We start from the raw sequence: 27,026 nt of genomic DNA on the forward strand, positions 1-27,026 counted from the left end.
GAGACCTTTTTATAGTATCCATTTTGGTGACATATCAGGCTTTTGCTTCTGTAGCATTAAAAGGTTGTTTGTGCCACGTAACATTGGGAATCTGAGATAGCTACCTGTTAAAAAAAGAGGTTGCCTGGGTCCTAAAAATGTGTAGAAGAGTACTACTGGACCTCAATCATCGGTGCGATTTGGCACTACTTTAGGTCCAAGAATACTGCAGTTGGTTCTAGTTTTCCCAATTTATAAATTTTAATCAAAATTGTGATGGTATTTTTTTTTTATAATCAGTAACATGGTGTGTGCTTAGCCCTTTTCATTTCATTAGTTTGTTTTTGTAATTTACAATGTGTTTATATTTCTTATTGTCATTCTAGTTTATATGGTGTTGGCTCCAGGTTTTTTATATCTTATATGGATTTGGACTGCACCATGCAATGTTTGACACTAGTGGGATTGCTGGCCCTATCTTTGTGTGTGGACTGTTGGCTCTCAGTGCTACCACTCCTTTACCCAGTCCAAGTTTAGTTCTGCACACCAAACACGTACTGTATTTTGTTATTTAGATGTAAGTAGAAATTGAAATGGGGGAGTCCACCCTAAAACAGCAGGATGCATTGATACACGTGGTACATTTATTCCTTGATTTAGACATTGTCTGAGTATGTTTGGTTGTTGCCAGTGTCTGTTCCAGTAAGCATCCATCATGCCGTAAAGCCAATAAGGCACTGTTAGCACTTGGTATTCATTTTTCAACTCCTGAACGTAGGTCAGAATGAGCACAATCCAGCACTTAGCAGGTCTCCAGTGACACTCCAGATCTGTGGCTGCTTTATCACTTTCAGCTGTATCACAGTCTGCTTTTAAAGTAATTTAGAGTGATGGGAATACTCATCAGCAACATTCTCAACTTCGTTTTAACCTTTTTTTTCTTTGGCGTTTCTATTTTAAAGTTTCCATTACAATGAAAAAAAATGTAAAGGAATATTAACACAGAAAAACTTTAGGTAAATATCTGGAAGATCAGTGCTATGGGGAGATGTGCAGGATCGCTCGATACTGAGGCAGGGCTGAACCTGCCCTAGGACATATTCATTAGAATGAAAAGAGAACTGGTAAAGGGATTCTTTAGTCTTTTGAATAATCTACTTCCTGATCAAAGTGCAGGTCACAGACAAGTAAATGTCCCCTAAACCAAAGCCCATTTTTTCAAACTTGCCTACCCATCTTCGTCTGTCTTTTGAAACCATCACTACTTCCCAGCATTCCATAGCCCCCTCCTTGTGGGTGTAAATTCCCCCACCTACTAGATTGTAAGCTCTTGGGGAGCTTGGTGCACCTCCATGATCAATACAATAATTTCCTCTGCCTTAATGGCCCATTTAGGAAGGGGGTCCCTCTAAGAACACTACAGAGACATAAACACGTAAGGCTTTAAAAAGATCCCTTTAATTGTCAATTATTCATCATGGCCAAATTTATAATCTGGGTGAAAATAAAAAATGGGGTATTTTTGTCTTCAGTGCAAAGATATTTTGGGGAACAGTACAGATGCAACTGCAATTATGTTTCAGCAGGAATGTGTTTCCTTTCCTAACCATTGTGTATATAGTTGTTTACAATGACCAAACGCTACAATGACTTTGTGCAGCATTGGGCACACCTGGTCAAGGAGAGAGTTTCCTCCTGTGTGAATCCTCTACTAAAGATTTGCTTTGTGTGGTGGAATTACCAATGTTTGATTTCTTTTATTATATATGTGTCAACTATTATTCTCCTGACAGTAATTTAGTGCTAGGGTTGGGTAGAAGAAAAAAGGGCTTATTCAAGGAAAAAAGGTAGCCAGGTACCCTGGGGCACCTGGACCTTTTGCTGCTGAAATAGTTTATAACACATTGAAGAGACACTCTTTGCCTTTCATATTGGATGCTAAAGAACTTAGTCCTAGCACTGGAGTCAAGTCCTACACCAAGTCAAAAAACTGAAAAATTAAAATAATGACTTCATGGAGTGACCAAAGTTGCTACATTTTACCTGCACAGTTGTAGAGACCAGGTGATGTAAATGTTGCTTCTGTGTTACTTCTTTATTACAGTCTGGGATGAATTCCACATTCTAGTACATCAAACCTTCTGATAGGGATCAAAATTTATTGTGTCCTGGGATTTTACTTAAAACTTCTGAATCCAGATGATCAACTTTACAGAAGGCAATTTACATTCTTCACAGTTCAGTAATGGCAGTTTACATGTTTTATTAGTGAGACACACACGTGAATCTCCAAGGGAATTACTCACTTTTGGTAAAAACAGTATAAAAAGCTTAAGTTGTGGTAGAACTATTTGTACAGAGATCCTTCCCAAATATTTCCGGGCATCTTGATATGCACTTTTTCAAGAAACTGGCACAGCTGCTCAAAATGCATTTATTATCTGCATTTCTGCAGCTTGTTTGATGATCAACTTTCCTTGTAAGAATTGATATTCATAGGACATTTTGTCTAAGTCATACTCCTTTCTTGGCACATTTCCCTGAGCTAAAATCTATTTATGTGCCAGAAAAGCCAGACTTCACATAATCAAATACTGAAGATAACTTGTTTTCTACTTTACTATGGATATATTCTGCTCCCTAGGACGTGCTAGAATCCTATATATTAAACCGTATGAAGACATCTGTTCCAGGGTATAGTTCAATCACCCGTAGGTGAAGCATTAATAAAAGCAAACCTGCAATCATTCAGTTTTTTCACCTGGAATATATTTATTGGCTTCAAATCAAACTACCAGGCAATAGTTGGGGCACAGTTTGGTCATATAGGACCTGGGGCTCTGATCACATAATAAAGTTGTCATGCATAGAAAAAGGGCAATAACATATCATCATACTATAGGAATACTTACTGGACCAGCCGCATACATGTAATTATTTTATAACGCCTAAGGAGCAGATTAAAGGCCAAAAAGTGACAGTAAAATGGTCTTGTTTTCCTAACAAAAAGGTGCTGGAGCCATTAATTTAGATCATTCAGGATCTAGCTGTAGCCGGCAACACCACAGGAACGAACTGTATTCTTAGAATAGTTAGAAGAAAGAATTTTTGTTAATAACATCCAAATTAACAAGGTTTGTAGCTTCTTTGTCTAAGAAGCTAACAGTTCAGTAAGTCCTTTGTCACTTATCATGTGATTGCACTAATAAAAGTGTAATAAAAGGAGCTGCATGAAAATCCATTTCCTTACACATTGTGTAGCACAGTGAGAATTGCCTGCAGCCTTCTTGCTGGTCAGAGCTATGACAAGCCTTACATTGTTAGCAATATACATCTCTTGTTCAGCCTGCCGTATCATGCTGCTTTCTTGCCAGACAGATAAGACATGCAACTGTGAGCCTGTTAACAATATGTGATTTTGTATTTTACTCTATACAATAGGTCTCACTGGAGGATGCTGAGCACTGAGATTGGTGAAATAGATTCGCCATTTCAAATCTTTCTGGATTATGAAGAGTGTTTTCCAAAAACAGAGACATTCCTAGCCCTGGACTCTCTCCATCTCAGGAACTGCTTTAGTGGTAAGATGGTTGCAGTCTTTGGATACATTAGCAAAGTATGCTTGTTGATACAAAGTTTTTTTAGTTTTGGGTAAAGAATGGAAAGGGTAAACCCCTGACATAAAATTTAAATCCCTGTGTATCATTGGGAAAATTGTTCTTCAGGACACAACAAAAAGCAAGGCAAAGCCACTTTTTTGGACAACAAAAATAGAAAAGCCACTGAACTTTTTTCCTTTTATTTATATTTTTCAATGATAAGTACTTATAATTAGGGTTGAGTGAACATTTCCTCAAACTTCCAATAGTTCCGCCAAATTTTAGCAAACTGATTTTGCGAAACCGTCAGAAGTGGAAATTAAAACAGGATGATTCCCAGAGCTGCATTCAGCCCCCTGTTTGCGATCCCCAGGGTACTAGAGGTTAATTAACCTCTAGTGCCCCAGGGATCGCACACTCTTCTCAATGAATGCAGTCACAGCTGCAATCATTGAGAAAATGAGAAAAATTAGAGAAAATTTGAGAAAATTAGTATCTCTTACAAATGATACATTTGTTACAGATACAAATGTATCATTTGTAAGATATGCTTATATTACAATGTCAGGAGGTTCTCCTGTGCTGGGCATTTTCTCAATGATTGCAGCTGTGGCTGCATTCATTGAGAAGAGTATGCAATCCCCGGGGCACTGGAGGTTAAATAACCTCTATAGCCCGGGGATCGCAGAGGATTTCCAGGGCCAGGAAATCCTCCTGTTTGGCGAGAGCTCGACTTCTCAGCGAATCAGAAGACCGTTCTCGCTTACATTTTCGGTAAGCGAGAAAGGCCCGATTCGCCATAAGATCGAACTTAATATTCTCGCTAGCTCATCCCTACTTATAATCAGATTGACTGGAGACAGACAAATGTATATGAGCTCAATTCTGGGTTCGTCAGACTTTAAAAAAACATTGGCCAAAGTAAGAAAGAACCAAAACAAGTAACCCAGTGGAGTCAATCCCACTGAAGTTGAACTGATGTTCAATAAATCAGCAGGGGTGGCTCATTAAATGAACCACCTTTTGCAACCATCAACCATTAGATCACCGCCTGTATCTTAAAAACGTAGCTTGAAGACAGGGTTTAGGCGTTGGCAATGTAAACCTTTAATGGCAGCTGGTACCTACCTTTTCAACTGTTGTAAACTTTCCTCAATTTTCTACGTATGTTCATAGAATTTGCAGACCTTGGTTAGATTAAAACCCAGTGTAATTCAATCCTTTTTCCAATATTGATAATAGTGTCCAAGTCAAATAAACATAGTAGATATGCAAAACAGAGAAACAAACAACTATGAAAACCTGACATGGGTTTAAAATTTCCATACACTATCCGAAATGATTTGGCTTTTGATAAACAAAAGCCTCCGGTACATGGCCCTGTTTTTTTTTCTTTTTTTAAAAGTTTAAATAGACCACAAAATAGTATATATAAGCCATAGTCCAAATAAATGAGATGCAAATAGTACAACTTTTGTATGCAAAAAGCTTGCAAACTCCACTTGAAAATCAAACTCCGCAAATACAATTTCAAGCCAGTGTTATGTGCATGCTATTTGCACACAAAAAACAACTGTTTTTTTTTTGCATCTCTTCGACCATGTCTAGTTCTAAATATTGAATTATGTACACTCATATGTCCTTTTTTTTAGGTCACAATGAAGAAGGTTTATTTTCTTGTCCATGGGAATCGTCTTTTCTTTGTAAAAATGGGGAATGTATTGGTTGCACAAAACTGTGTGACTTTCAGATGGATTGCCCAGGAGGGGATGATGAAGGTGCAGTATGTGGTAGGTGCCCACATTTGCTTTTCTAGAATTAATTTTATTCTAGTTTTTCTTGTACCTATAAGGGTTGCCCTTATGTTTGATCCAATGTCTAACCTTTAACAGAACCTTGACTAATCCAAGAAGGTAGTTTCACTGGCAAATCCCCTGTATAATTACACCATAGCCTTTTTCTCATATGGAAGCATCTACTTATTTATTGTGCCGGCCCAGCTCTTCTACAACCCCCCTCCCCTACCTCCCTTTGTTTTATTCATACTCTAGAGCAGTGTTCTTGATTAGGGTTCCAAAGGTAGCTAGACATTTCTTGAGCAATGAACAATTTGTGACACAATGTACTTTTGGTTATCTGTAAGGATGACTTTCTTCTCAATGGGCAGCAATGTAAGAAGCATTCTTCTCACTGACCACCACACTAATGTAATGTGAAATTATATAGTAATAATAGCAAGGGTTCCTTGAAGACCTTGAAGTTATATTTTTTTTTTAGAAACACTGCACTAGACCATCTATTCTCAACCAGGATTCCTCCAGAGGTTCCCAAGGTTTAGGATTTGTGCCCACCTATGTTTTGGCACCTGCATAGGTCTTGGATCCACACTACTGCAGAGTCAGCAGCATGCCACCGGAAAGCTGGCTTCAGAACATTCTTTAAAATGACCACTAATGTATGGGGCATGTTTTTCCACTGACACCTAAAAATTGGTATTATTAAGAGTTCCCCAAGACCTGCAAATCATTATAAGGGTTCCTCTGGGTTAGGAAAGGCTGGTGTAAAGTGTCATTTGAATGACAGCTGAGTCTTTTTGGACTGTTGAAGCATCTTTTAATCTAGGTACGACCAATACCTTACATATATTTAGTAAACCTAAAGAAGGAAATACATTAGGAAATTGTATAGAGATTATACAGTCAAAATGCAATTCTTATCACCAGCGTTACCCCATTTAAAAAATTTGCTTTGTCTTTTCAGAAAATATCCTTCCCCAAGGTGCCTATTGTACATTTGAAGAAGGCCCTTGCCACTGGACTGCTAATACCACAACTGGTACCTCATGGACATATACCAATTCAGTGCAGCTGAATCATGGAGATAACATTCACCCACTTCCTACAGAAGGTAGAATACGCAATAAATGTGTTCCTCAGGACTGAATATTCACAATTTCCTCAATATATGATGATGGGCTTTGGCTTTATCTTAACTTCAAACTGAACCTTTAGTTTAAATACATTCCAGGTGCATCAAAAGTAAAGGTCTGCAAAGTCTTACAATTCATTTCCTTGTTAAATAGCCACAGCTGGAGTAGAACACCATGGCCTTGATTTAATAAAATTCTCCAAGGCTGGAGAGAATACACTTTCGTCAGTGAAGCTGGGTAATCCAGCTAATTTGTTAGCAAATGTTTTCAATCCTGGACCAGATCCATTCCAGATTTGCTGGATCACCCAGTTTCACTGTTGAAATTGTATTCTCTCCAGCCTTGAAGAACTTTAATAAATCAGGGCCCATGTTCCAAACCAATAGCTGCTTAGAAGGACCTTTGTTTACTGTGGGAAAGTGGTGGACTTTTTGGCAGATCTCCCATAAGTCCCCTGCTTAATCAGACCAATAGTTCTGCAATTACCAAAACTCATGCTCCCTATTGATTTTAGAGCTCTGTCTATGATTTTGCAGGGTGTGCTGGACTTCTGCAAAGAGTGTATGGCTACCTATAGACTAGCCATGAAGTTACAGTGCAGTTACCACTTCCTCATGCAGGTGAACCTTTGCCTTGGAGGAGGCGCTACGCTTCCACTTGTTGCCACAACCTGCCAAATCTGAAGATGCTTTAAGAACCAGCACTAAGAACCAAGATGGCGGCCACCAAGAGCCATATTGCTTGATTCCTAAGGCAGGCCTGAACCTTAGCCTACTGCTTACACACGGAGAGCAGGGGATGTGTCTCTATTCCATGCTGGCAGGGGCAACTTTTTACTGTGGCAAAGAATGTTATTTTTGCTTTTGCCCCCCCAATGGAGCAAGGATGGGTCATTAGGACAAGAAGTTAGGTGAAATCTAAAGAACATATATTTACTAAAAAAAACTATAATTTTTGGTACATTGGTAAACAATTACAACCTCTGTTGGGTTTTTATCGTTGTCTGGGACTTATTTGGGATGTTTTCCCTGAATTTCGTGTCCCTAAAACTAAAAATCTACTGTCTGGAGTTCCTTTTTAGATATAGATATAGCTTATCATTTAGATCTTCTTGACAATTCTACAAATTGTTTAATAATTTCTGATACTCTTCTTTTTTTCTCCCAAGGGTATTTCTTGTACCTGCCAATTGAAAGCGAGCATAATGGTAGCGCTGCGACTGTGTACAGTGACTTTTTTCCTCCTGTGCTTCCAAACAAAACCTGTCAGGTATGTTTTATTGTTCGATGAAATGCCCTACCCCACAGAATGACTACAACTGTCTTGCATGCGGGATCATTTATAAGCCATTTAACAATATTGTAGACTTATGTGTGATAACATATTCATTCTGTATATTTCAGTTTACTATGAAATTCCTTGTATTTGGCCTCTTCAATGGGACACTGGCAGCATATTCTCAAGAAGAGAATGCCGGGGCAAGCACATCTAAGTTATGGCAGACAGAAGGAAGTCATAGCGATTCTTGGTCTTCAGCAACAGTCAAGATTCCTCACATCAATGACAGGTTTGTGCAGAAACATTATTTAAACCACAAAACAAGCTGTTTCAAGTTTGTTGGATCACTTAAGTTTTCCCATGATAGTCTATCTTCTCCCTTCTAGGAGAGCTTTCATAAATCAGTTCCAACATGTTAGCCAAGAACAGTATGTATTACAGGTATTCACTGGGTTACATACGAGATAGGGACTGTAGGTTTGTTCTTAAGTTGAATTTGTATGTAAGTTGGAACAGGTACATTATTTTAATAAATGCAATTAGGACAGATGTTTGTCTCAACATATTATTAGGCAGCGTGGTGTCAGTTACTGTAAAAAATTAGTCCGTGAGCTAATCACAAATAAAACATAATTCACTTCTGGAGCAAGCTGTGTTTTGATGTGCAAAAAGAAACAACTGCAGAGTTTGTCATGGTCATTAAAGTGTTACAAGATGCTACAGATCAGCTCAGCTCCTAAGATCACCCATAACCTCAGCAGTGGTTAGCAAAATATTTCTTCTGCAAGTCATGCAACCCGCCCCCTCTCCCCCATCAAGCCTCCTGCACACGAGCGAGCAGGGAAGCGACGTTCGTATCTAGGAGTCATCCATATGTTGGATTTCCTTAACTTGGGGACTACTTTGGGTGGCAAAAAGGTAAAGGACTTGCCGAAGGTCTTTCTGGACCAGTATCAACTGATGAGCCTTACACATGAAAACAGGCCACAGTATATGTGGCGACAAGTTCAGGAATGAAATGCTATATCAGATAATATATTTTTTTTTATTATTGCTTACATTCTTTGAGTGTGAGCTCAAAGAAAGTAAAATAATGTATTGTCTATAATATTTGAATCTATAAAGATCACAAAGCTTCTTTTATGGTGCCAGTGTCCTGTTGCACGTCTAGCTGGAATTTTTCCCTCGGGTCTTTCAGACGTTACTAATCATGCTACGTTTTCACAGATTCCGGATGCAGTTGGTGGCCACATGGGGCAGGAATTCACTCACCCACATCATCATTGATAACATCACGTTTTCTACAGACTGCTTTAATTCAGGTAAATCTTACAGAATTCAGATGTCACAGCTGGAGCGCGAAAACTATCTTGACGATTTGTAGACCTTAATTGGAATGCGTCATATAAGATTGCTTTGTGAGCTCAATGTCTAGTGGTTTATTGCTCTTCAAGCTCTTTCTTGTGGAAGTGTGAATTTTAAGCAAGTATAAGCTTGTGTGTATATCTTCTGTATTGTGCCAGGAAGAATAAAATACAGTTCTGGAGAACAAGAAGGACCAGGTCAAAGAGGCCCATCGAAAGATGAGCCTGTCAACCCCCTATCGGAACCTGTTTACACTGGTTGGTAGTCCATTCGTTTATCACACTGACTATGCCAATACAAAGTTTTATGTATACTTATAGGGAAATACATTTCTGTTTGTTAATGGCCAAGCAGCATTGAGTCACAGAGTTTAAGCAAAATTCTGGGACAAATCTGATTTTGATACACCAGTATGTGAAAGGTTGGGTAAAGTCATTCAGAAGAGTAGTAAAGAGAGCTTGAGAATATGAGAGCCCTAGAGGTGGGGATGGCCATAAAAGTATCCAACAGTGTTATATAAATCTAAGAGCTTGTGTTTAAATAGAAATATTATACTTAGGTCAAAGATTTTATTTTCATGGTATCACCCAAGGGTATGTACACATGTCGGATGATTGTTCCCTGATATGACTGGTTGGGCTCATCTCTGGCGAGAATCTGACATGTGTATAGCAGTACCCTGACTTTGTTCATGAATCCTAAGGGATCCATGAACAATCAATGGTGAACAACTGCTGCATAAATTAACAGAGATTAGCACAACGGGGTGTGCCCCATCCTCTATAGAAGATAATGGCGTTGTGTTTACAGCACTTATAAGTTCATCTGTCACTCTTTAGTTTCTGCCCAGGTTACAAAAAAAGTCCCAGCTAAAGTTTATGCATACTGACATGAAAATCCTTAGGTTGCAATGATCCTTTTTTTTCAGATTTTATTCCTACAGAGGATGTTTTTGCATCTGACATTTCTGACTTATCATTTAAACAAATTTGAATATCTGTTCTCAACTGTTTAATCAGTTATCTGTTCAATGTTTTGTCCTTTGTTTTCCATTTAGAAGATGAAAAAGATATGTTTTGGGAGTTCTCTACTTGCGGTGCCAAAGGACCTTATGGCCCAACTCAGGCCCAGTGTAACAACGCGTACCGCAACAACAACATTTCTGTGATTGTTGGGAAAGATGGCCCACTGAAAGGTGTCCAGATGTGGAGAGTCCCATTTACCAAAGTATACACGTGAGTTAAGATAACAGAAATTTAGGTTCATTTTGAAAAATAAACTTTAGTATTTATATACACAAAATTCTTTGAATTTGTCATAGGTCAGTTACCCGTTTATTTATCACCCATGTACAGACATATTTTGTGGTGAGGTATACTATCCAAATTTTCAAAACCTGGTTTATTTGTATAGTATTAATACAATGACAATTATTCATTCTAAAGTGATGGTATCTGACTTTATACACACAAGCTTAGGTTTGCATACTCTAGAGCTAGAGACATGTCCAGATATGCTATATGAATATTAGTATGCAAACAACCCCCCAAATTATAGTTTAGGGGTCTCTAGTGGAAAATACTGGTATGTTACTGCATACTCTAGATCAAAATTTCTCAACTTTTTTACATGGGGGAACCCCTGAAATAACTTTCAGGTCTTGAGGTCGTTAGTGTGGTGGAGAGTAGGAAGATTGTCACCCTTATAGAAAGACAAAAAGGTAATTGGTGTCAATTAAACTGACCTGAGAGACACAAATTGCTTAAAGAACCCTGAACAACCTTCCAAAGAACCCTAGGGTTCCACAAAACCCTGCTTGAAAAATGCTACACTAGAGGGATATATTTGTTATCTGTGCACAAAGCCTGCTCCATGCAGACAAGACTTGATGAGTTTGCTGTGGAGAAAATTAAATTGTCTACATAAAGCCCTGACTTTTATCTATCTGAATAACTTTAGTAGGAAATAGCATGCCTATTACAGACCAGCTCTGCTAATCCAACATGACCTCACAAATGCTTCTCTGGCCAAAGAGCACAATCACTGTTATGTCTCCAAATGGGGACTACTGTGTAATATTGTCCATGGATTTGGAATGGGATGTCCAACAAGGTCAGATAGATGTGATGGTCAACTGTTCACATACCATATAGAGTGCATCCTCTAAATTTAGATTAAAGTTTATCATCAAATGTTGGACAACAAGACATCATGCTGGGATCTTCTAGTATTTAATTCCTAAAAAAAACAGTAGATAGCATGTGCTTTTCCAGGTTAAAACTCTTCCAGGGGTAAAATACCATGGACTGTGTCAGCTACAAAAATAAACATAGCCCATTGTTATGTGAAGGAGTCAGTTAAAATACTTACTTGCTGCAGAAATCTTTTGTGTCCCAAATTGTTCCAGTGCAAAATGTTTAAAACGAGATCCAATGATGTAATTGAGACAGTAGTGACATTATTTTGATGAAGAGCCTCTGGAGCGTCTGTAATGGTCTGCCTCATTGATTAACGTTTCATAACTTGCTTCAGAAGAAGATTACTCTTGTCATCCTCCTTGTTCATTTTACAGACAAATGTATACTTTAATGAAAGAGAGATCTTCCACAAAGAAAAACATTCCTATTCCTGATATAGTTCTTGCTGGGACCAGGCTATGTGTGCAGTTAGACAAATTATCTCAAGTATAAATTCAATAAAATGTCTGTGTATGTATTCCTTTTATTGCAGGATTTCTGCCTATGGTGCAGCAGGAGGTAAAGGGGCCAAGAACCACAACAAGCGCTCCCATGGCATCTTTATGTCTGGAGTCTTCCATTTAGAGAAAGATGAGTTGCTCTATATTCTGGTTGGCCAGCAAGGAGAAGATGCATGCCCTGGGGTAATCTTTGGTTTTATTGTTTGAAATTACCCTAATTAGATATGAGGAAGGCCATGCCATAACTAGTCCCACTATTAAGGGAGACATTGAGCCTGATTTATTTAAGCTCTCCAAGGCTGGAGAGGACAGATTATCATGGGCAATCCTGGGTTATCCAGCAAACCTGCAATGGATTTCTTAAAATAATTTCCTAATATTTGGCAAATGTTTTAAATCCTCGACCAAATCCATTCCAGTTTTGTTGAATCACCCAAGTTCACCCATGATAGTCTATCTTCTGCCATCCTGGAGAGTTTTAGTAATCAGGCCCATTGCATCTTATTGCAACCCATTGCATATCTCATGCTCTGAGAAGACTTTGGGGAAATTAAAATTTATAATTATCGACTTTATAATATATGAATGAGAATTATACATTGAAAAGGTCATGGTTAAAAACTTTATTGACCACTAATGTCTTTCATTTTTTTAGAATAATAACAGGACCCAAGAAATTTGCATGGGAGAATTATCAGTCATTGAGGATGAATACAGAGAAAAGAAGACCCTCTCAGATTGGGCAGGTGGAGGAGGAGGTGGAGGTGGAGCTACCTATGTATTTAAGGTTGGCACATTGGGCTTATACAGTAATTGAAGACTTTTGATTGTTTGACAAGTTTATTATACAGAGATTTTTATCATACTTTACAGCAGTGGTGGCCAACCTTTTCGGACCAGCGGACCACTAAATTTACTGGCTCCAGACTGCCCATGTGGGGTACATCCCCCCAGTGGGGTCCTTCTCCTGACCCCGCTCAGGGGTGAACTGACCATGGCCACTGAGCCTTGTTTGGGGACCGCTGCTTTACAGCATATCCATGTAGCTGTGTGTAGCCAAAATTACAAACCACTAGCTTGTCAGAACAAGATGGATCTTTTAGCTGAAATGTCACAAATTACCAGGATGGCCATGCTATACTTTTCTTTAAAACTTTTGTCAACGGAATTCATTGGGAAATTGGATGCAATTTTTCAAACCATCAACTTACTTATCAAGATTTTTTTCTCCAGAGAAAAAAATTAGGGTCATTTGTACAGTATGAATGTTCTAGTTATTAAACATATATTATATAACTTTTGGTATGGGATAAAATATATTAAAAGACCATATGTGAATGTAGAATTATATGAACGTCATAAATTAAAACCCAAATCCCTGAGTTGAACGTAAATGGGATGGGGTTCCAAGCTACATCATTCTTGTTAGGCTTCACCAAGAAAAAATACAAAACTTCCATATTTTGTTTTTGTGCTTAGAAACATTCTGACAATTGCACTGAATGAAAGTCAGTGGAATCCAACTGCTGCACAGGACCAAGATGCATGCATTGAACACATGGGATGGGGAATTACGTAAACCAGACATTGTACATATTGCAGTACGATCTTACTATTACTTTACCTGTTTTACATCGTAAGTGATTTGTTCTGTTTTGTTTCTATTAAAGGAAATCAATGGGGTGTTAATACCATTGCTGGTTGGAGCAGGAGGAGGAGGAAAAGCGTATCTTGAAGATTCAGATGATGCATCTGATTTCGAACAGCAAGAGACTTTTGAAAGGAATATGGCCATTCCTGGGCTAAATGGAAACAGTGGAGCAGCAGGTAGTTAAGAAGCATTTGTCTACTTCTTCCAAGTGAAAAGTTTCCCTATTTATTACAGATGTTAGGGCTTGTTATATCGCCGGCAAAAACAAAGCTGCGCTTTGGATCTTGAATGGATTTGGCTTATAATGGTTTACGTCTTGCATCTTTTTTCTTAACACGAGAAAACCTATTTGGATGTCATGTACAGGAGCAGTTCCACAGCCACTAGTGTTATATCTACATTATTATCTATTCAGGGCATTGGAAATAAATTATTTCCTGCACATTTGTAGGGTGTATTGCACTCTGTAGTGCACATGCTTGAAGGATAAAGAATATTCACAATTAATGGTGTATGAGATGTAGTTCTAGGTACAGTAAAGTGATTTATGTGTTACAATTACCTAGATAATTGAACTAAAAGTCTTTTTCTTGCACAAGTGGGTCTCATTCAGGTCTTCCCAGAATTTTCAGTTGGCAGTTTCTGATTCTAAATAACCTTCTCAACAGCATAAAGAATAATACAGAATATAGAACTTATAACATTTAAATATAGCTAAGGCAATTTATTGCATAGTACAACCAATAGCATAGACTAGTCTTTCTCAACTTTTCATGAGAAACATTTCAAATATTTTTTAGATTACAGGGAATTCATACTAAAACCAATTTTGTTTGGACGGTCAATGGGGAAAAGCCTTTTACATGGGTGGTCAGTAAAAAGAATGACCCCCACCCCTACAGAATAACACCTTTATAGATACCTAAACATTATTAGAATCATGCAGTTGTTTGTACAAAGTGGTGTCAATATGGGAGGTAAATCAGTCACAGTTTGATGACCCCTTATTAACTTCTGGAGAAACTCATGGATTCCATTGAACTCTGGTTGACAATGGCTGGTATAGATATTTGGATGATCCTCAACATAAGACACTTAGCAAAGCAAACAAATCAGATGCAGCTTCTTACGGTTAAGACAAAGAAAAAATAATATATTATTTCTATATATTATATTCTAAACTAAGAATTCTCATTGGTAGCAATGTCTTCCAGCAGAGTAGAGATAATCAAAAAATATTAAGGTAATGAAAGCAAAATCATGCATACCATCAATCCTGACTTCTGTGGCTTATCAAATGTATGATTTCCACATGAATTAGAATGAATCAGTTCATGCATATACAGCAGAAACAATGGATAATAATTCAGATGGTAAGTATCACATTTGGCTGTTTCACCTCAATGCACCTGTTTCATGGAAAACTCTAATTTAATTCACTGTGATTATTTTCATTGTCTTCTGTAAGCTGCACAGTTATGTCTACAAAGATACCACCTTCTCATATGTCCGCATAAAAAATGCTCCTTGCTGTAACAGTGTAAAAACACAATGACACCACATGAGTGATTGAAAATTCATGCAATATCATTGCCTGCTGAATGACCTATAATGCTCTGTCTGTAATATACTGTACATAGCTGTGACCTTTAAAATGTTTTCTTTGTATCATGCTGAGTTCTCCATTTTCCTTAGATTTTTTTCATTACAAATATTTCAACATTTTGCTTTTCATATCCATTCCACAATTTATATTTAAAGTGGACATTTTTATAAATTATTTCTTTGTCACTAGGGCATACATCTAACTAAATCACATTTTTTTGTAGCACAAAACCATCTCTTTTTCTTGGCAAGAACCATAAAAAAAACTACTTTCCGTATGTGGCATAAAGACCAGGTGGAAAATTCCATGGCTTCTTGCTACTAAGGATTAGAGATGGTCAAAGAGATGCAGAAAGTCAACTTTTATGCAAAGTATATGCAGATTTCATGCAAATCACACACACTTGATGATAATTAAATTCAATACTTGCAGAGTTGAATTTTTTTGCATGTCAATGATCATCTCCAAAATAATATTCAGTAGCACAGAGCTGCAAGCGGACCCAAGCAAATCAGCCTATGATAAGCCTGCTTATAATATGAGTAAATATGGCTGAGGCAGCCTATATATAACCAGGCTTTTTTGCATATCTTTCTAATGATTTTATTTTTATAAAGATATGCCTATATAAAACGTGAGTATGTTTCTTTTCTCTGCAGATATAATATACTATCTTTATAGTTTAATATTCTTGTGGGTTAGAAATTGCCTTTACATAAAGAGCCAGTAGGAATGGTTAATATACAACATATAAGAAAAATTAGTGAATTCTTGATCACATTAAAATTGGTGAGGATCATTGCAAGTCATGGCACTGATGTCTGTGTTTAATCCATCAGTTTACCATGCATTTCACAGCAGTATCTCATAAAAATGTATGTCTAGGGTAAAATAGATTCACAGTGAATTATTACCAGATGAATGCAAAATATTTTACATATGGTCAATAATACCTTATCAAATAAAGTTCCTCCACCTGCAATTTACTAACACTGTGTAGATGGATTTTAGAAGATCTTTTGTCACGCAGTAGGTAAGTGTACTACATATCTGAGCTGTGACTCATAATGGAAATTTTTTTCACACATACATTAAATGGATCTTTTCAAAATTATTTTAGGTTAGTCTCTGTGGGTAAGGAAGGAAGGTGTGCCAATGGTGTCAAAAGTTAGGTGCAATGTGGGTTATTCTGGGCTCTTTAAAATCTACATGTGCGGACTCATGCATGCTCTTTGAAATCAATGGGCCTGATTTATTAAAGCTCTACAAGACTGGAGAGGACACACATCAGTGAAGCTGGGCGATCCAGCAAAATTGGAATGGATTTCCTAAAAGTCATTTGCTATTTGTTAGCAAATGTTTTTAATTCTAGACCAAATCCATTCCATATTTGTTGGATTACCTAGCTTCACTGATGAAAGTGTATCCTCTCCAGCCTTGGAGAGCTTTTGTAAATTAGGCCCTATATGTGAAATTGGACTATAGAGTCTCTCTGGTATACTACTATCCTCATAGCATAGAACAAATCATTTATAGGCTGACTTGGGAACACTGGGTAATATGTACAATTTCAGAATAAATAATGACATGGAGTCACTTAATCTTTCAGCAGGAAAAAATTGAAGTTGAGTTTTTATCTCCCCTACCGAGCCAAATCATCCTTAATTTGTGTCTCAGATGTTCCTATAATCCAGTGCTGCAACACATTTTAATGGGCGGCCATATAGACGTAGAATTTGTATATGGTTAAGATTTGATTTTTTGGGGAGAGGGCTTATAATTAAGGAAAAGGTAAGAGGTTGTGTTGAAGTTAAGTGACCATTCTATTCTTTGAAAGATTAAATGCAAGAAAAATGCAATTACTGCTCTTACATGAAAATGAAAAGGTAACAATATTATCATGTTTTAGGGCAAAAAAACACATTTTCTGAACCTATCATTTACTTTTTTTGCGCAGGTGGAGGTGGTGGATGGAGTGATATCACAGAGTTGCCATGGGCCGGGAAGTCACTTCTTGAAGGAGCAGAAGGGGGCCAATCCTGCTATCAAGCAAGGGCCACTCTTCAGTGGGACACCTACGGTGGATTTGGTGGTGGTGGAGGTCCATGTACATCTGGTGGAGGAGGAGGAGGATATCAAGGTAGGTCGATGCTCAGTATTGCTAAATGTTTGCAGCTTTAATACAATAATACTTTAATTGTTTATATATATAAACTGTAGGCAATCTCATATTCACACAGCATCAGGCTAATCTGTAAAATTTCTATTTGGACAAAATGTTAAAAGCTATACAAATGTGTACAATTGTTAACTATTACACTGTCCAGTCTTACAGCATCATGTGGAGATGAACGTTAGGTACATGCTAGCACCCACCTGCTGGCTTTTATTCAGAATATAGCATGGAGACAATGAAAATAAGACAGTAAAAATAATAAATCTTTTCATATGGCTTTGGCAATCATTTGGTAGTGTGTCCTTGGCAATCTGGTGAATGTTTCCTGTGCTTGTATCTTCTAACCCTGTTCTCATCCTGTGCCAGACTACTATCAGCAAATAAATCAATGTGAATGGGAAGCAGTAGATCCACCATCAGTTTAATATTATGGTGTCTATTGTGGTCCATATTGAAGAGTGTGTTGGCTTTAATAAGGCATTTCCTAAACATAAAGGCATAAAACAGGTGCCATGAGTAAGGTCAAGGGGTATGGAAAACCACACAAGTTTAAAGTCCAGAATTGTTTATTTCGTCAAGCTAAATGCAAGGTCCATTGATTGATAGATTTTTGTATTCTATGGCTCTTTTTTCTTTGTAAATCTATGGCCTGCCACCCACATAATTTTTTTTGGATTATGCCGCTATCTGCCAATTTGGTCTTCTATATGCAACATTACAGTCAGCAATAAGGAAAACTCAAGCTATTAAAACCTGAGAACATCATGAAGACAAATCCCTACCTTCTTCTGGTGAATACATAATACTCCCAAAGCTTTAACCTTTAGGGGAGCCTGTCTTTTCCACTACTGCTGCACATCATTTCTGCCATAGAGTTAAAAATGTTTTTGTTTCATATAGTTGCACAGCTTGGTTACAAATACCTGTAATAATATATATGTGGATTAAACCTGCACTATAAATCAGGTCTCTTTCCCAGTTTTGAGTTGTTGGTGGAAAAAGGAAGTAATATAGGATGATAATAAACCCCATTGTTTTAAACATAGTAAAACAAACGTGTTACACCACTTTATTCTAGGAAAGTATTTGGGAAAGTAAACACTGACAATGACAGCTCTTTGGTGGCAGAAACCAGGAGCATCTCGGGAAGTGGTCTGAGCCTTAGTTATAGTTACTATTATTGATTGTTTATACATCACATACTATACATTTGACTACTTGAAAAATACCAGACATGGAAAGTGCTGAGCTTCTGTTCTCCTTTGTTTTATTATAGGTGGACATGTGTCCCAGCTGGATGATGTCTCCGCTGATGGGCAGGATGGCGTATCATTCATTCATCCATCCGGAGAGATGTTTCTTCAGCCCTTGGCTGGTGAGATTACTTCTTTCTAAGTAGACAGACAGAAGCCAGCTATATTTTAATATTATTCATGACTCTGCTGCGTCTATTCTACATGGTCTGTTTTAGATTTCTGCTGTAGACAGTTCTCACAATATGATCAGGTATTTCTAAGAGGCAAGTGAAGGGGATGGAAGACGAAAATTCCCTACTTCTGTATTCTTCACTCACAGAACAACTTGAAGTGTTTGTGCAAATTAAAAAAAAAGGATATTCAGGACATTTCTGCAATACGTTAAAAATTTTCAGTTTATTTTGGGATAAAACATAGGCCAATATAGGCCAACATTTTCAATATGCATTGTGACCATTCCTAAATATGTACGATGGTGTACCACTGTCTATAACTTCATTTTGTATTCCTACAGCAATGGAAAATGATGGGGAAGTGCATATTGAGTTGTTTCTAAACTGCAGTCACTGCAAGTCTGGTAACTGTAAGAAGGATGTTGAGCGGCGAGTGGTGTGCATATGCGATACCGGGACCATGCTGGCAGCCGATAATGTCACCTGTCTAGGTAGGAAAATGTCCAACTGTGCTTATGGCTTTTTTTCCTGTGAATTTATTGTATGAGAAAGTGGCTATCAGTAGCAGAGCTTACAGTTAAATTGGGATTACATTTCAAAAGTAAAAAAGAGCGAGCAGACTGGTTCTTTATTGCAGAAGGAACAGGCAATGCTAAAGTCCATGTGGGCTACATGGTCACTATTCACTTTCACTGGGAATGCCAGCCATGTCTGGTGTACTGTGTGGGTCCAGAGGATAGGAATATGCTTTTTTATTTTTTATTTATTTTTTTAAACATTATAATCCAATTTACTATGGTTTATGAACCTGTATTCCAACACAGCAGTTGCCCTAAGCAAAAATATGTTAATGATGCGTGAAATTCAGAAGAAATCTATATTCACTAAGTGATAAATAGATTGTAAAGCACTTTCCTATAACAAATGGCAAGGAGAATTTAATTTGAAAATTGGCAAAAAAAAACACTGCACTATATATACCTTGCAGGGCACCCTTTGCATCTGGAGGAATTGCCTTCCTCCGGATCAGCTATGTCTTATAGGGTTTTAAATCTGGCATATTGTTTTTCCTTGGGGTTGTGCCTGATGGACTTACTTCTTTTTTCAACTTGTCTATGCAACTATGTAACTACTTTCAACATTCTTTCAGCACCCAAAGGTCCGATTCCAGACAAGCAGCTTCCTCTTCCACTTATTCTTGCTGTGCTTATTGCTACGGTTATACTTGGTGTGATCTTTGCCTGTGGAAGTCTGTCATTTGGTAAGTCTGCAATCACAATACACTGAATATATTATCACATATGGGTCATGTACAAGCGATCAAACATGTCTCCCAATGACTGGCACCTTGCAAGCCACTCGGCAGCACTGCTTCCTGAGGAACTAGCATCGGCATATTTGGAACAGGTGAGAGTGAATGGTACTGAAATATTGCCCCCATTCATTGTCTATTGGGCTGCTGCAGGTAGATGCTGCATGTAGCTGTTCCCCTGAGGCTATAGTAATGGCGCCATAACCTCACTGAAGTCTAATCAAAGCCTAGTGTAAGTGATTTATGTTTTTTTAAAGCACCGTTACAGTGTTTTTTATTTGCTTTTGATAACATTATTAAAAAAGTTATAGTTCAGAATGGTTTCTGAATTTTAGTACCAACTGTGGGAAACTTGGCAACTCTATGACACTTTGATACTTCTATGACACTTAATGATGTTTGCTCCACCAATAGACCACTTTCACCCTAATAAACGTCTGACCCACAGGTTTTGGGTATTGATCAATAACTGAACCTGCATTTTGGCCATGCAGAGCAAAAGAAAAGACTCTATGAGACTGTGAACACTGTGAACTTTAAAAAGACCTGAAGAACTTTCTGTTAAGTTTTAAGTACTCTCTTGCATTTGGAAGCAGCCCGTCTGAATCCCAGAACAAAAATGTAATAAATTTAAGCTTTCTTTTTATGCCTAAATACATTTTCTGCCAAATCAAAAATACCTGTTAAACAAGTCGTAAATCATGTGTCCTTCTATCTTTTTACCAATAGTATTAGGATAGGATTATAAACCCTAGATCAATAATGTGTATTGGTAGTATTGTCAGCACTAAAAGATGAACCGATATGAGTGGTGAAATTATTTAGTCAATGTTTCCTCTGATGACTATCCCAGACCCCCTTCCTTTTCTCAATGCCCATTCCCCACTGATCACCATAATGGTGGCTCTTCGGAAAAGAAACAATTGACATTTTCTTTGCTCTTCCCCCCTGACAATCTGTCAGTAAGTGTCATGATATAGATTCCTACTAATTTCTTCCACTTGTGTATGAGAGTAACCAAGCTAGTGAGGAGATCAATTCTTCCCTTCAGGTTGACATTAATATATAAAAAGAGATTATGTGTTGTATTTATCAAGAGATCATTATTTTTGAATCAATATATGCCTATGGACTATTGTCAGAGTTACAGGCAGGATCATTAAAACTGAAAAACGGGTAAATTTCTAAATGCACAGCGGAAATACATATATGTGAGCTGTTCAACCTAACAAAGGATATGAAATTCTGTTCTGAAGGCTAAGGCTGGTGACTTGACTTTACTTTGATCCAGAGTTATACATATGATAATAGCATCTCACCCATGACCATCTATAGAGAATGATTGGGGGCTGCAATGAGAGGTTACTATTGCCCACTGTAAAATGTGCCAAAGCTGTTTTTGAGGAACTAGTACAGTGGAGTAGGTGGCAAGGTGCCAGCTGTCGGGCACCACATGAGATCAACTGATTTTAGACGCCATTCTGCTCAAAGGTTAACTTGTTTTAATGCATTTGACTTCTACTCACTACCTATCCAAATATTTTACATTTTCAATAACAGCTCAGTTGTCAGCATACTCCTTTGTTCTAGGAATAATACATGAATACATGAATAATCAAGTCCTAGAAAAGCTTATCCTGAATGTAGAATCCTCCAGCAGATAGATGACATAGGACACTACTTGCAAATCTTTAAAATAAACTTCAGAGGTATGAAACATCCTCCACTGGAATCTACAAAATTATAATTTTCTTCCCTAATTTAAAACTTTGTGAGTCAGTGACACTGAACAACTATACAGTGCAGGAGTGCCGACGTTTAATAGACAATGGAGCCATAGGAGCTTCCATCTTTCTTAACCCAGAAATTTACAGGGATAATCAGTACACTCGGTATGATTCTTTTTGTAAATGTTCTGTTTTTTCTTTTTCTGTTGCAGTTTACCACCGCAAGAAGAAGCAGCTGGAAGGTGCGAGGGTGAGACTGCAAAGCACGGAGTACAAACTTAGTAAAATCCGCAGTTCCATTATCATGACTGATTACAATCCAAATTATTGCTTTGCTGGAAAAGGAGCTGGGCTAAGTGAACTGAAGGAAGTTCCTCGGAAAAATATCACTTTGCTCAGGTATAACAAACTGAATTAGAAAAGTGATATATTGTAAATATATTGTACCTTAAAAGAGGAAAAGGGTATTGGGATGATGTATGAGAAAGAAACATTAACTTTAGCTATAAATGCAAGGAAAAAAAAATACCCCTCTGTCTTGAAAAAGCCATTTTTTATCTCTGAATGCTTAGATTTGTTTGTATAAATTCAGAAAAATGTTAATCTTTTACTGATTTCCTCTCACTAGAGCCCTTGGTCATGGTGCCTTTGGCGAGGTTTATGAAGGTCTGGTGGTTGGTATTTCTGGAGACCCCAATCCTTTGCAAGTAGCCATTAAGGTTAGTACGCAGAAATACAAGTGATGTACGTAAATCATAAGTAAGGGCTTCATGGACCATCTACCTGTTTCTTAAGAAATACTTAGGAAAAAATTTAGTTTGGGGTAGCTTACAGCGTTTCTGGAGCTGTTCAGATATTTTTTTCAAATCACATTTTTAACAAAGTTACTAAAACACATTGTGGCAGATGGATATACACAGACACCCTGCTCGCAATGTAAGTGACAATATTATAGTTTTAGCATTGTTGGTGTACACATCACACATGCAGGGTACACATCACAATTTTTGTTGGAACGATCATCACCTATGATTGCCTCCTTGCTTAATTACTAGCGATCACTACGTATGGGGAACAATGGAGTAAAGCATGTACAGGTAGTCCCTGGGTTACATACGAGATAGGGACTGTAGGTTTGTTCTTAAGTTGAATTTGTATGTAAGTAGGAACAGGTACATTATTTTAATAAATGCAATTAGGACAGATGTTTGTCTCAACATATTATTAGGTAACCTGGTGTCAGTTACTGTATAAAATCCTGACTGTGAGTTAATCCCAAACAAAGCAAAAAAAAAAATCTTTAGACATTTATTAACTTCTGGAGCAAGCTGTGCTTTGATTTGCAAAAAGAAACAACTACAGAGTTTGTCTTGGTCATTAAAGAGTTGAGAGGTTGCAGAAAAGCAAAAGATTTCTTCTGCAAGTCATGCAAACTGTCTCCCTCCCCCCATCAAGCCTCTGTCCTGCACACAAAAGAGCAGGGAAGCACCGTTTGTATCTAAGAGTTGTCTGTATGTTGGATGTTCTTAACTCGGGGACTACCTGTAATAAAAATTCATTATTAATAACACAATGCTCTAAATATATGCAATCCATTAATATATCATCCAATTGTAATCACAGACAAGGGCTAGAAAAAAAACCTCTGTGTATGCTAGGCCTTATATAATAACACCTTTGACAATACTTAAACAATCATACCACCACTAACATTGTAGAGCAGGCCAACTTCTCCCTGTCTTCCACAACTTGCTTGGTCCTGAAAATGCCATGTGTGCCTGCTATATGGCGTTACGTTAACCACATAACACATATTTTTACAATTTGAAGAATGAGCTGTGAACTCACACCACTATATCCAGCTCAGTTTTTTAATACTGAAATATGTTAGCACATATACATGTTAACACATATTTTTACAATTTGAAGAATGAGCTGTGAACTCACACCACTATATCCAGCTCAGTTTTTTAATACTGAAATATGTTAGCACATATACATGTTAACACACATTACTCATTTGAATGAGTGCATTTCTGGCATTGGACTGCTGCAACAAACTATATATTCTGCCATTGAATAAAACTTAATAAAACTCAGAAAAGAAATATGCCAATGCACATCAGCTCATGTGCATTTAATGTATGTCAATGCATTCTAAATACAATTATGATGTGCATGACGTGCTCCATGGATGTTGGTGGCCTTTTCACATCATGTGGCTTCTATCCCAGCTTCCTTTGTTCATAACTGTTTCCTTGTTATACTTAACTGGCCTGTATGAAATTAAAGAGCACATCGAATGGGAGGTCAAATGATCTGACATTTATTGTTTCCTAATGGCTGCTTTATAATGACAACCAAATTGGTAGGAAATTAGGTTGATCGTTGTGTATCACTTAGTAAACATGTGACTTCCAGTCTCCGCACCAGAAATTATATGGTTTATTATAGCACAAAGCACAATCCATATGAATTGATGAACGTGGAAGCTGTTTTTATACATAGAAAAGGCTGTTTATTGAGAATACTGAAATGCACAATAAACAGTAGCAACAAAAGCTGCAGTAAGTTATAAATATAATTTATGCCAACAAAGTTTCATTTTCAGATTACAGTTATGCTAATGACATGACCTCCTCATTACAGATCATGGGTTTGGATAAATATGGAATGTTGCAGTTGATACTCAGTAGAGCTGAGAATCCAGGCAATCATATCTTCAGGGTCCCTAATATATGGCAATGGAAGCCTCAGAGTGGTTCGATGAGTTCTTTTTATGAAGTAGTGAATCTGACAATCACTGAAATATTCCCTGATGGAGAATCTTCCAGGTTCATGTGTTTCAATGACAATAATTGGTTCACCATCTAGGAATGCTTCAGTTAATTTCAGATTTATTATTATTTAAGTAGACCCCTAGGTGTCACAAACTGAAAAATTATTTTTTTTGTGCAATTAGCCATAAACCCTAATTGAAGATTGACTTTTTTTTTACTTTATGAGTTTGTGCTTTACATAGGAAGCTGCCCTGTACTGTCAGCATGATAAAGAGCCGGACCACTGCTCTCACATAAAGCATTATGGCCCAACACGCCCCCTTGCACAGGACTCCAATCAGCAATGCTGATCAGGGATCATGGACATTGGTGTTTGGAGCACTGTGCAGGGGGCGTGTCAGACTGTCATGCTCTATGTGAGAACAGTGGTCCTGCTCTTTAGCATGCTGCTAGTATAAGACTTTACTTTAGGACCTATTATGCACAATTTCATAATTAAAATTAAAAAAAAAACTATTACAAAGTCTGAATGCATAACAAGTAAAAGAAAAATCAAGACTATTTGGAATTTAAAGTACAGATCCAGCCGAAACATCTGTTTTGTTTTGCAATAAAGCAGAGAAAGGTTTTTACTACTGGGTCACTGTTGAGCAGATTTTCACCTTAATTACGACCTGCTTGACACTGTAATAGGGGAAGAATCTCACCAATTGGGACTGCTAATAAACCATGAGGTGAAGGAAGGGTTAGAAAGGTCAGGGTCCCCATTGAGATGCCCTTTCACTTTCTATTCTGGTGACAACCTGTGTGTCAGAGTGTAATAGGGTGTCATTAGGGCCAGGGGCAGACATAGCCAATAGAGGGTCCCTTTGCAGAACTGACTTCGGTTTCCCTGAACTGATTTGGCACCCCCACACCGGCAATCGTGGCTGAGGAGGTTTGGGGACCTCATTCAACGACACACTTTGCACCTCTTTATGTCCACTCCTAATTAGGACCACTAAGAGCATGACCAAGACTGTTTCCCCACTGAAACCACAAATGCACCATATTATAGTTTTTAACCCTTTACCAATTATATCTATTCAGTGTGTTGATAAGTATTTTGAAACATGATACTGATCATAAAAAAAGCAATGTCAGTTTAAAATACAGTTAAGTTATGTCTGTATAATAAAACTTTTTTTTCCTACATAGGGATACCCACAATGTGTATTACCATAATTTCACACTTTCTCCAACTTTTTCTACTACAGACCCTTCCAGAATTATGCTCTGAGCAGGATGAGATGGACTTTCTAATGGAAGCCCTTATAATCAGGTAATAATGTTACTGTAAGTGCAATATACATCAATAGTGATCGAATACTGCCCTCTTGTGTCTAGATTGTGAACTGCAAGTACCATTCACAGTGATGAAAAACTTCCATTATATATACAGTTTATGAACATTATATATACAGTACTATACAGAAAACAAGGCAATCTGCAACCATTTACTTTTCTGATGGAACTGCTTTTAGTTTAGCAAAACTGATGGATTAGCTTATTGCACCTTGTGAGTGACTAAAGATAATACTTCCTAAAGAAAGGTTTACTTTATGTAGATAAACACAGATGTTGCTCTGTTGGGTATTATTATTACCTAGTATTTATATAGTGCTGACATATTACGCAGCACTTTAAGATACATAGTTAGCTGTCTCTACCATAGTCATACGTCAAAAACATAGTCTTAGGTCAATTTTGGGAGGAAGTCCATGAACTTAACTGCATGTTTTTGGAATGTGGGAGAAAACCCACGCAAACGAGGAGAACATGCAAACTCCATGCAGATAGTGTCCTGGCTGAGATTTGAACCTGGAACCTAGTGCTACAAAGTCCAAAGTGCTAACCTCTGAGCCACCATGCTGCCCTGTTAATGCTTTCCATAGAAATCATTTTACTTCCTAGTAAAGAAAGCTTGGCTCCAACAGAACATAATACAGACACACTAGCCGTGTACAAAACACCAAATAACAAATAATGTCATATGCTATTTCCCAATGGATACAAGCAAAGATGCCACTACTTTGTTTTACATTTTCATCTTCTGTACAACATTTTAATTCATTTCCTGATACCTATTTCCTTTGTACAGTAAATTCAACCACCAGAATATAGTGCGTTGTATAGGAGTCAGTCTGCAGACTGTTCCCCGCTTTATCCTCCTGGAGCTGATGTCTGGTGGAGACATGAAAACCTTCCTACGGCAAAATCGCCCATTGGTGGTGAGTAAAAGCTGATAGACTCCATTTGTGACCCATTGGTTTTTTGTTCTCATTGTTGTATTGATTCTTCGATACCCCTTGAAAAAGCGTTAAATAAAGAAACAAAAAATGATAGAGTTTTATGGTTGTTTAAAGATGATGAAAGCATGTAGGTCAAGCCATGTTTATTATGAATGTATTGGTATAACTATCATGACAGTAATCCACCCAAAATCATTGACAAAGAG

General features: G+C 37.6%; 2 protein-coding genes across 2 annotated transcripts in view; both read left to right on the forward strand.

The window, feature by feature from the left end:
- The window catches only part of LOC140341774 (tyrosine-protein kinase receptor-like), a 10,295-nt gene extending 1,302 nt beyond the window's left edge, over positions 1 to 8,993 (forward strand). The window contains exons 3-8 of the mRNA XM_072427648.1: positions 3,421 to 3,560; positions 5,231 to 5,368; positions 6,339 to 6,485; positions 7,676 to 7,776; positions 7,911 to 8,074; positions 8,984 to 8,993. Coding sequence (XP_072283749.1) covers positions 3,421 to 3,560; positions 5,231 to 5,368; positions 6,339 to 6,485; positions 7,676 to 7,776; positions 7,911 to 8,074; positions 8,984 to 8,993 — 700 coding nt within the window. The remainder of the gene's footprint in view (positions 1 to 3,420; positions 3,561 to 5,230; positions 5,369 to 6,338; positions 6,486 to 7,675; positions 7,777 to 7,910; positions 8,075 to 8,983) is intronic.
- LTK (leukocyte receptor tyrosine kinase) overlaps positions 7,955 to 27,026 on the forward strand; it is a 27,821-nt gene continuing 8,749 nt past the window's right edge. Inside the window, exons 1-15 of the mRNA XM_072428349.1 lie at positions 7,955 to 8,074; positions 9,013 to 9,107; positions 9,309 to 9,407; positions 10,208 to 10,385; positions 11,881 to 12,031; positions 12,504 to 12,635; positions 13,519 to 13,675; positions 17,063 to 17,245; positions 18,558 to 18,656; positions 19,052 to 19,201; positions 19,861 to 19,971; positions 21,962 to 22,148; positions 22,378 to 22,468; positions 25,786 to 25,850; positions 26,670 to 26,799. Coding sequence (XP_072284450.1) covers positions 9,020 to 9,107; positions 9,309 to 9,407; positions 10,208 to 10,385; positions 11,881 to 12,031; positions 12,504 to 12,635; positions 13,519 to 13,675; positions 17,063 to 17,245; positions 18,558 to 18,656; positions 19,052 to 19,201; positions 19,861 to 19,971; positions 21,962 to 22,148; positions 22,378 to 22,468; positions 25,786 to 25,850; positions 26,670 to 26,799 — 1,821 coding nt within the window. The 5' untranslated portion in view covers positions 7,955 to 8,074; positions 9,013 to 9,019. The remainder of the gene's footprint in view (positions 8,075 to 9,012; positions 9,108 to 9,308; positions 9,408 to 10,207; positions 10,386 to 11,880; positions 12,032 to 12,503; positions 12,636 to 13,518; positions 13,676 to 17,062; positions 17,246 to 18,557; positions 18,657 to 19,051; positions 19,202 to 19,860; positions 19,972 to 21,961; positions 22,149 to 22,377; positions 22,469 to 25,785; positions 25,851 to 26,669; positions 26,800 to 27,026) is intronic.

This window comes from Pyxicephalus adspersus, chromosome 12, assembly GCF_032062135.1.
Source record: "Pyxicephalus adspersus chromosome 12, UCB_Pads_2.0, whole genome shotgun sequence".
NCBI lineage: Eukaryota > Metazoa > Chordata > Amphibia > Anura > Pyxicephalidae > Pyxicephalus > Pyxicephalus adspersus.